At 40.2% G+C, this 10564-nt stretch overlaps 1 protein-coding gene across 1 annotated transcript; it reads right to left on the bottom strand.

The window, feature by feature from the left end:
• Nucleotides 1–5896: 5896 nt before the first annotated feature.
• kbtbd13b (kelch repeat and BTB domain containing 13b) lies at nucleotides 5897–8162 on the bottom strand. Its single transcript, XM_067590900.1, has one exon. It carries the CDS (start codon nucleotides 7910–7912, stop codon nucleotides 6470–6472), a length of 1443 nt encoding a protein of 480 aa, XP_067447001.1. The 5' UTR covers nucleotides 7913–8162; the 3' UTR covers nucleotides 5897–6469.
• Between the last annotated feature and the right edge of the window lie 2402 nt (nucleotides 8163–10564).

Genomic DNA, 10564 nt, shown 5'->3' with positions numbered 1-10564 from the left:
GATAACCGTGATAAATGTGTTCAGCAGCTTATCTCAAAACACAACATGCTCTGATGATGAACAACAGCAGCCTCCCAGATGCTACAACGCTAATCATGCTAATAGCAACTCAATGTGAGAAAAACATATTGAGACGAGTTAAGAGGTCAAAGGTCAGCTGTCTCCGGCCCAGTGACAAATGTCTTGAGCCACGCCTCCTCGCCACCAGGAGACAACAGAGACGAGTTAAAGGGAAGCAGACTGAAACGCTTTCAAATATATTCATACATTTAATATTCATGGAGTCATACATCATTGTCTGGTTACTCAGAGGGTTGGGGGGGGGGGGGGGGGGCTTCTCATTCAGGACAAGGAGACACAAAAGAGGGGAAACCTGTTACCATCAAGACTGAGACTGTCTGAAATTTAAATGAAGTGAAGTGGTAACACTGACGTTTAAAAGGACCATGTTTATAGGATTTTTAGGACATTACTCGTTCTTTCCATTCAGCAGATTATACACCAGCTTATCTCACACATTAGATTTGAGACACAGCTTCCTCTGGGGCTATCTGAGAAAATGACACATCATTAAAACACAAAAAAGTAAAAACAAACATTTTTTTAGGCCAACAAACAAACAAGATCCTTAAAATGTCTCTTTTGTGTTTTGTTTATATCCAAGACAGACTGTTTGTCTTGTTGGTATCATGGACTGTACATAAAGATGAACGAAGCAAAGTGTGATGTCACCCGATGGTTTACACAGGAGCCAGTTTTAAGCATCGATGTATTAAAGGACATGTTCACAATTTTTCAAGTGTGTCTTAAAACAACAGTCAGGAGCCCAAATAAACAGTGAAACCTGTTTTTCTTGCTGTAATCATTCCTCCTGTTCATACTGACCATTAGAAGATCCCTTCATAATGACCTTACAATGGAAGTGATGGAGGACAAAATCCACAGTCCTCCTTCTGTACAAAAAATGTATTTCAAAGTTTATCTGAAGCTAATATGAAGCTTCAGCGTCCACATCAACTTTTAAATGCATTTTTGCACTAAATGACTGTGTGGACACACTGTGATGACTTCCTGTTGGCTTCTCCTTTACCTGAATTACCTGTTAAAATAATTTAATCATGCAGCTCTTTCAGACTTTCCAAATGTTACTGGACCAAATGGATCAAATTCTGATCATTAAAACCAGTCATTTCACTCAAAAACATTTATTCTCCATTGTACAGCTGCTCCTTTTCCAACAACTGTGTGCAGGAACAATGCTTTTTGGACCAGCATGCATTAAATGACTCACATGTGTTTGTTCTTGTTCCTTCAGCTGGATGTTGTTCTCTTCTCTGTGCAGAATGATTTATGTGTCAGAGTCTGTTTTTACATTCATTCATTCATCAATACGAGCATGATTTGTGACATCACAACTAGTTTGGAGCCAATCATGGTCCAATATGCAACTTACACAGGTGTGATGTGGAAATTTGAAGCCTCCAGTGCACAAACACTGAGGATGAACTTTACAGTGAAGGAGGAGACATCTGGTGTCCAGCACTTAAACTTCTGAAATTCTGGATTTTTTAATGAGGGAAAAGGAGGTCATGTCATTTTAAAGGAAGTGAAGTAAGTTAATTTTAAAGTGGCAATTATACTTTTTTGTGGAAAAGACACACAGTATTGTTCCAAGCAGTGTGTTTATATATGTCTTCATACATGCCTGGAGGAAATCTTTAAACAAAACGGAGGAAAAGGTTTCTCTATAACGTAAATTAAACGAGCTGCCAGACCATTAAAAGAAGGATGATCTGTAGAAACAAATCACCAACATCACTGGTTCATTAGTACGGCGACTACGTCAGAAAACAACCGTCCAGTCGGAGTAGAGGATGTAATTTACGTGTTCAATGCAACACACAGAGAATTACAGATTCCTGAGAGGCCAGAGACTAAATACTTAACATCGTTAGTCTCCAAATCTTATTAACGGAGCAATAATTTCCTAAATGACCACCAGCTGCACTGGCTTCAACCCAACCAGCAGCTCCCACGCTAAAGTTCCACCGACGGCCGCTAGCTGCTCCAACTGACTCCCGTTCCAAAAGCCTCAACTTCTCTCTAGAAATACTGAGTCAATCGTTGTTTTCAATGAGTCATTCTGGTCTCAATCTCTAAATTCAGGTCCTCTACTAAGTGTGCTGATGGTCATTTTGGAAATTATTGCTCCGTTAATAAGACCTGAAGACTTTGATGTCTGCCATGTGGGTGTTGATTGACAGCTGTGATTGACAGGTGGCTCACCTGCTGTTCCGGGACTCATACTGAGTCGGACTATTGTCACAATATTTCACTAAGTTTAATGATGTGATGATTATGATACCTGCCCTGTTACTCTGGGCTTCAAACCGGCTCCAATGAAACCAACGGATGAGTCTTTATGATGAGTCCAGTCTTTATGCTAAGCTAGGATAACCATCTGCTCACTCCAGCTACATATTTACCGTAGAGACATGAAAGACGTACATCTTCTCATCCAACTCTGGGTAAGAAAGCAAATATATATTCCTTTAATACCACCCAGCAATAATCCTCTCCTACACTGTCAAACACCAACAAACAAACCAAATGAATTTTATTTAATCAGCATTTCTAAACAAACTAATTTAAATATATAGAGTTGACTAGACTGCTTCTGCTGAGAAAAGTTTAACAGACAATTCAAAACTCTTATCTTTTACTGCTCATTCCCAACACAGACCACACACACACACACACACCACTGATCCTCCTTAATGGCACATTTTGTTTAAAGATGACCAGCTTCGTGTTGCATCTCTAGTCTATAAATAGGCTCTTTTTCCGACTGAGAGACGCCCATTTACGGACTGAAAGTCTGAACTCTGTACAGTAGTGATGAAGAGACAACACTCGTCTTTGTGTCGTAAAGAGGAGCAGTCGGTGCGGATTTCTCCTGATGGATGGTCTACACCCATCATGTTGTATCAAATTGTTGCAGAAAAAGGTACCAGAGCAAAAAACTCTCTCTTGAAAATAAAAAGGGAGTCAGAGGTCCAAGCAGCAAAGTGTTCTTTAATGCCGGCAAAAAAGGGGAGCAATCAGCACTTTTACAACGAACCAAATCGCTCCAAAGGTTTTTTCTTTGGGGCATTGTTTTTATGTCCTTGGGTCGGCTTAGGTCACACCTTATCATCCACCCTCCCTAATTTTTGACCAATTATTATGTTACTTTTATCTCCGTCACTCGTTGTTGGTCAAAACTCTTCAAAACAGGTTTTGAGCTGTTTGAGGATATGTACTGGCATATTCAATTCTACCTGATTATATCCAATTTTTATATAAGTATTGGGGATCATTTTACACCATTATTGCCAAGTTGTCTTCTGGCCTCTTATTTTTTTGATAAGTTATTCTAGTCATTTTACACCCTTATTTCTTGATCTCCTCCAGAGAGTATTTTTTTTTTAGAAGGTGAGGACTTTAGCAGACCCAAGCAAAGTGACATGTAATACAAACACACTCAAATTTCTCCAGTGTATGATTATGATAATTCTACCGTGCCTCTATACGTACATTGTGATTAAATATGGTTCATGAGATTATAACTACACCAATACAAATTGTATCACACTAGCCCTTATTACTTATAAACTTATAAAATCAATCTGCATAGCTTAATATTGTCTTTAAGCACACCAATGACTTTTAATGAAAATACACCACAATCAGACCTGAGAAAAACACCTCTTGTTTTATGAAACTTGAAAGATTTTAAAGAGAGGTAGAGGGAGATATATATCAGAGTTTATTAAAGTATGAAATAATATCTTCAAGAGCACAAGAAAGCACAAGAAGCACAAGAAAATTGATCTGTTTTTTTGTAAAATCACACAAAAAGGTTTTAGTTTAAGATTTAATATCAGCTCAGTTTGAAGACAGTTTGGTTTTTCCAGACAGCTCAGTGCTCAGCGAGGTCAACAGGAGGTTCATCTGTTTTATAGACTATAAACTTCAAATTATCAACTAATTCTGACGAAGACAAGAGAAAGTGAAGAGAAGATCTGATGAAATGCTAATATTAATATTGAGACTTCATACATAAAAATCAAAATTTCAAGCAACAATTTTAAATCATTAATACACATTGTGAGGGAGCTTAGCCAGAGCATCAATGAAAGTGATTCAGAGACTTGTTCAGTGACTAAAAAGCTGATTTTTTTCAGACCCGTCAAACCAAAAAACAAGTGACTCAAAAAATAAAATGAAAAACAAACAAATCAAACTTGGCTTAATCCAGATTAACTCTGCTCTCTCTCTCTCAAACCAACAACTCTCCCTTTAAATAGGCCATCCAGTCTGTCTGTGTAGGACCATATTTCTTACAGCTTCTTAAAAGCTAATTAATCAATACATTAATGTATTTTACATCTTCAATTCATAATTATTTGATTTGTCAACTATTTCAAATGAATTTGTAAAAGAATGAGAAAGATATGTATTGATACTTTACTTAAATTGTTAATTAGATTATTGTGTTTTGAAATCAATGAGTTTTTGCCTTTTAATATTAATTTTCTTATTAAAGTAATGGATCTCTAATGATTTCAGGGGTAAATTTAGGATTAATTAATGATATTTGAAGGGATTGTTGTTTCAACATAACGAGAGGTCAAACAAGACTGAATGCCAGAGGTATCAGGGTGATGATCAGGGGTCAGTGTCACCACGGTAACAGTGACATCACCACTTCAGACCACCAGTCTGTGTATGTATGTGTGTGTCAAGGCCATATTTAGACTGACCTAGTTCCTCTGCAGCGCTGGTTGGATGAAAACACAGAGATCATAAAGCCCAGCAGCTACAACAGTAACATGCTGCTCTAACACTGATGCTTCACTATTAATAATCTAATGATGTCATATATAATAATATATCAGTCAGAGGGACCAAACCACTACTTTTACTGCAATACTTTAACTACATCAAGCTCATAATACTTATGTACTTTTACTGTAGGAGGATTTTTTCATGCAGGACTTTTACTTGTAATTGAGTATTTTTACGTTGTTGTATTGGTACTTTTACTGCAGTAAAGGATCTGAGTACTTCGTCCACCGCTGCCTGGTTTCACTCCTGGACTCGAGCTGGAGGTTACTGGTCTGAGCGCTGTATCCCAGCCTGACCCCAGCCTCTCTCTTTATTCTGGGTCAGATTTAGCATGCTGCTGGCATCTCGCCCAGCAGCCCGTGGTGCCTGGCTCTGCCTGCCGTTAACCTCCATCATCATCGCTCGGTGCCAACAGGAAACAGAGCCTGCCGCTTTCGGCAGCGGGAAACAGAAACAGAAGCTCTGTGTGAGGACAGACATTGCGGCTCACATGGAGCTACAGTGCTGCTTTAAGTACGCTGCAGGCTGAGAAACACACTCACTGACATAATACATATATACAAATAATTTACCTCTAATTTCTTTTGTACAAATCACATATTTATTCACACATGTGATTAAAAATGAATCTAAAACGTTTTAGATGAAAATGTGGTAACTGATCATAAATCGCCTAGTTTTTCTGCTTTGTTTTCAAACTTTGCTGAACAAATAAGCTTTAACAGCATGAGAAAACATGACCTTTTGTTACGATTGGTTACCTACACAAGTCCTCATCTTCAAAACTCTTCACACAGTCGAAACAACAGCAACAATTCTGGATCAAACTGTGACACATTTGCATTGTTTTCACACAGAAAGCGTTCAGTGACTACAGCCTTCAAATGTCCTCAATACTTTTCTCACTCAACACAAACAAGCAACAAAACATTTTACATGTTTACATCCTCACTTCCAAACTCTTCAGTTTATGTTCGAACACTCACATGTATTCATACGGATCAGAACCACACTGAAGTACATCTATATTCAACCAAAAAACAAGACGTGCTGTCAGAAATAAAGCCCACTGAAAGCTTTCCTGTAGATACACTGTAGTACGTTCTATAGAGAGCTACACATCTGACTGTATTTACACTCTATACACATGTATATACTATCAACCATCAAAACTACATATGCACAATAAAACACAGATGGCTGTAAAAAGATCCTCATGTGCTGCCTGTTGTCAGTGTTTTTATCTCAGTGTGTCTGATTTGAGTTGTTGTGTTTGGGTTTGCTGGAAGGATTTGCTATTGTGTGTAAAGTGAGCTGCTTTGTCCAGCTGTGTGTTGGTAAGGTTCAACATGTGGACTCAGTGTTGAACCGTGCAAGGAATCAATCATAAACAGCATTAACATAAATACTTATTAACTTAATGATTACAATGTAGTACTGATAGAAAAAAACACCAAAATAAGAAGAGATTTGTTATAAACCAGAATTATCCTTCAAATTTATCAAAGCAAAGGTGCAGAAAATACATGTCCGCATGCAAAAAGATGACAATCCAAAAATCACAGAACAAATGAAGCTGTTATTGCAGCATAAGAGCCTCTGGCAGCCGGAGCAGAAACGTCCACACAGATCCACTTCTGGGGAAACCCTTCATCTGCCGTCGGGGTTTCCAGGTTTTCCCATCGATGGCGTACTCCAGAGTCAGGCTCCTGTTGAGCGTGAGCACAGAGTCGCCTCTCACCACGGAGGTGAACAGCGAACCTTTGCTGTTGGCGAAGTGTCCTGGCAGGGACGTCCACTGACCGGTGCTCAGATTATAACAGTCCATCAGGCATCTCAGGAAGTCGTCCGACGGCCCGTTTCTCATGATGTACAGGTTGTCCCTGTGGCCGACCATGCAGTGGCCATAACTCTGGTGCCTGATCATCTTGGTAACGAGCTGCCACTCGTCTGTACCTGAGATGTACTCATAGATCTCTGTAGTCTCCATCGGCCTCCACAAACACACAAATATCCTGCTCATGGTTTTGGTGCATGCTGCTCCCGCCGCCGGTCGAGGCAAGTGAGCGGCAAACGCCCACCTTCCGGTGTTGACATTGTATATTTCCACAGATGACATCATAATCCGCTCGTACTCTCCTCCGATGGCATAAAGACGACCATCCACACCTACGAGACTGAGATTGTAGCGCAGCTGTGCTGGACTGGCGATCTTGCTCCAACCATTGTTTTCAACACTGTAGCAGAAACAAGAGTCCACAGCTTGTTTATGGACTCCGTGAATTCCACCAACGATGTAAAGTTTGTTGTCTAAAACAGTCACTCCAGCCATGGAGGTGCTGGCCTCCAGTGGAAGATCTGTCAGTGTTTTCCAGTTATTCCCAGTTTCATCCAGGTAGCAGACCGTCCTGGAGGCAGCGTGAACAGTTTCACCTGTGCCACAGGTCACGTGGGCCCCCACTGCCACGAAAACACTCGGGGTCAAAGACTCCACGTATGAAATCAGCTCTGATGGTAAGGTATTCCTGACCTCCTCCTCCAGGTCAGTGTATATATTTCGGATGAACAGTGCAGCAGCGTGGTAAAGGTCCATGAGACCAAAGGTTGCAGCGGTGTGAAACATGAGCAAGCAGTTGTCAGAGTCAATGAGGTTGATGAGATGCTTTGTGAGCAGCGCTGCCTGCAAGAAAGCAGCACTTTCAATGGCCTCAACAATGTCATCGCCATCCAGGAAGGGCATCTCCCCTCGTAGAACCGCCAAGGCAATGAGGAAACCTCGAGCACGCAGAGACTTGAGGTGGATTTCTTCCTGCCGACATTCCCTCATTCCAGAGCGATACAAGGCTCGGAAATAGTCGCAGCTCTGAACGAGTAACGTCTTCTCTTCAGAGAAGTGCGTGTCTCCGACCACAACGGTTAATTTATCCGAGACGACACCGGAGGTAGAACACGGCAGATACCCTCCACCGTCTGCACCCTCACAGCTGCTGGTGTCCTCTGATTCACTGCTGTGCACCGACATTACTATACTCTGACAGTGACTCACAAGAAAAAATCCTCCATGAAAATGACATGAGACATTGACACGTTTCCAAAAGTCCTGAAGAGGAGCCGGAGAGAAGTGACTGAGTTTGAAGCTGCTTCACTCTTCAGGGAGGCTCAATTCTTTCACAGCTTTCAAAATAGAAGCAGCTAAACATAGAAGAGAGCAGATGACCGGAGTGACATTCATGTTGTAGACAAGAGAGCAACAAGTGAACACATGGTCAGTGATATCTGCTGCTGCAAACTTAAAGGATCACTCCACCCAAAACACAAAAGACAAAGGGTTTTGAGATCTCCACTACTGAGACATCTGCTTTTACCAGAATGCAATGGAGATGGAAAGAATTTTGTTTTTGCAGGAAGACGACATAAATGGTCCATATCCTAAGATACTGACATCTTGTTCTCCGTATGGGAATTTGGGCATTTAGCAACCTACAAATATGAGAATGGCATCGACTTTCACATTGAACTTTCTGCCAGGAAGCAAATAAGCACATTTACCAAACAATTCTTATGAGGTGTAGCACATAAAAGAGTTAAAGGCTCAGCGATCTCGACAAATTCAACATAATATTCTTGTAATGTATTAAAACATCTGATTAATACAAACACAACATTAAAAGTGAACTTGTGAGGGTGTGAAATTCTTCTGTGATAACGCAAATGAGAAGCAATACTTTTGAAATGCTGGAAATCTGAAAAAAGTCCAAATATAACAAAAAAAGTTTTTATGCTTGGATGAGGTGGAAAAGTTTATGTATTGATAGAAGCAAAATGCGACAAAGTGCAATGGAAACAAATGATGTCGTACAGGAAGCATGTGACTTAAATGTCCCTGAAGCTTCCGCCCCACTGGAGAGACGAAACATGGCGGCAGATATTTTTCTTTCTTTTTTGTCTCTTCTTCGTCTTTGTGTGTCTGTATAACTGACACAGGTGTAAGCTGTTTGTCCATCATGGTAACGCACATTCATTCACATTTTCTTTTATCTATTTTCTGAAATTTCTGTTGAAATTTGTGCTACATTGGATGGAAACCTGACTAATGAAAAAGACAACCGACAGTGAATTTTCTAAATAATTGTTTACAAAGATTATTTTCTGAATAGTTGTTAAAACAGTTCAGTGTTTCATGGAATCTTTCTGCTGACATGTATAGCTCTGTTTTCTTTGACTTTTAACCTCCCGATCATGGATGTGAGCTCAGATCAGTCTGAAGATGTTTGTCTCTTTACATTCACTTACAGTGAGGGAGGAGGGGCTGACCTAGATTTGGGCTCAGCGTGGCAGACATAATACAGCAGGTCATGTGACCCGGCCGCTCCCTCATCAGTCAAAACAATCCTACCCACCGCATCCATCTCTGAGCAGACAGAGGGGATTGTGGGAATGTTGGGCTGCTACTTTGATCTGTGGGACCGACTTCAGGTGATGCTCCTCTGCTCTGCACAGTTACAGTCACAGTACAACACTGGCAAGGGGAAGGAAGCAGGAACAATACAAGTAGTAATACGAAGGGGAAAAGGGAGGCAAAGAAGTAACTTCAATCAATAATGTTTGGTTTTACAGCACATTTGCTTTATGATTTATTCTTAGCATTTCAAGCAAAGCTCTCATAAACTCACTGTACTCTACCTGCCCAACAAACAACAGACAGTTAGTGACTAGCAGTGGTGGAAAGTAAGTAAGTACATTTACTCAAGTACTGTACTTAAGATTTGACACAATGGATAATATAAAAAGCTTTTAAAATACAACACATTGTTAAAGATGAAACCAGTGGTTTCCAACCTTTTTGGCTTTTGACGTCTTACAAAAAGCAGTGTGTAGTCGGGGTCACATTTCACATGTCTATGAGTTGTTAACAGCTCCACCAAATAGTGATTTTTCCCTCTAAACTTCTCACATGCTTTCATTTCAATAAATGTTCAAATGATCCAATATTTCAGCAAAAATCAAAGATTAGAGAAAAAGTCCAAAAACTGAAAACAGATTTGTGTATCAGAACTTTGTTTTTTCTTCTTTCCTCTCCCATTAATCATCTCACCACCCCTCAGATTTATCTGCTGACCCTTTGGAGGGGCCCGACCCCTAGGTTGGGAACCACTGGACTAAACTAGCTAACTGTATATAAAGTAGTTGAAACTAGCTCCACCTCGTCTTTTCATGATTAAATTCATATTAATGAGGCTTCATTAGTGAGCTGGATCTCATTCAGTCTGCAGGCTTATGTAACACTGTGTAACACACACTGTCTTGCATAAGCTGAGGTTCAGACAATCCACAACAGAACCTCTCAAACGCCGAGTGACGGGACAGAAAGAGCAGAGAGCGGCAGAATATGCAACGAAGAACATCAGAAACAACAGAGAAGCATTTCCTGAGGAATGAAGAAGAGCACTGCTGTCAGTAAGCACTGATGTTGATTGGCTTGATGTTTGAAAATGACTGAGAGCTACATCACCTGAAAACATCAGTGTACTGAGGCTGTTTGGCTTTAAAATAACTAACACACACTTAGGCTTTAATGCATTATATAACTCATAATTATTAATTAAATATAAATATCATAATTAGCTTATATCCTGTTGATCAATGTGCAATACCGAGCATTTTGGAATAGTTT

Source organism: Thunnus thynnus, chromosome 5 (assembly GCF_963924715.1).
Source record: "Thunnus thynnus chromosome 5, fThuThy2.1, whole genome shotgun sequence".
Taxonomy (NCBI): Eukaryota; Metazoa; Chordata; class Actinopteri; order Scombriformes; family Scombridae; genus Thunnus; species Thunnus thynnus.
This window is presented reverse-complemented; position numbering and strand designations above follow the sequence as displayed.

What these genes read in the sequence shown, in the direction of transcription:
- kbtbd13b (XM_067590900.1), bottom strand. Translation starts at nt 7,912, where the DNA reads ATGTCGGTGCACAGCAGTGAATCAGAGGACACCAGCAGCTGTGAGGGT.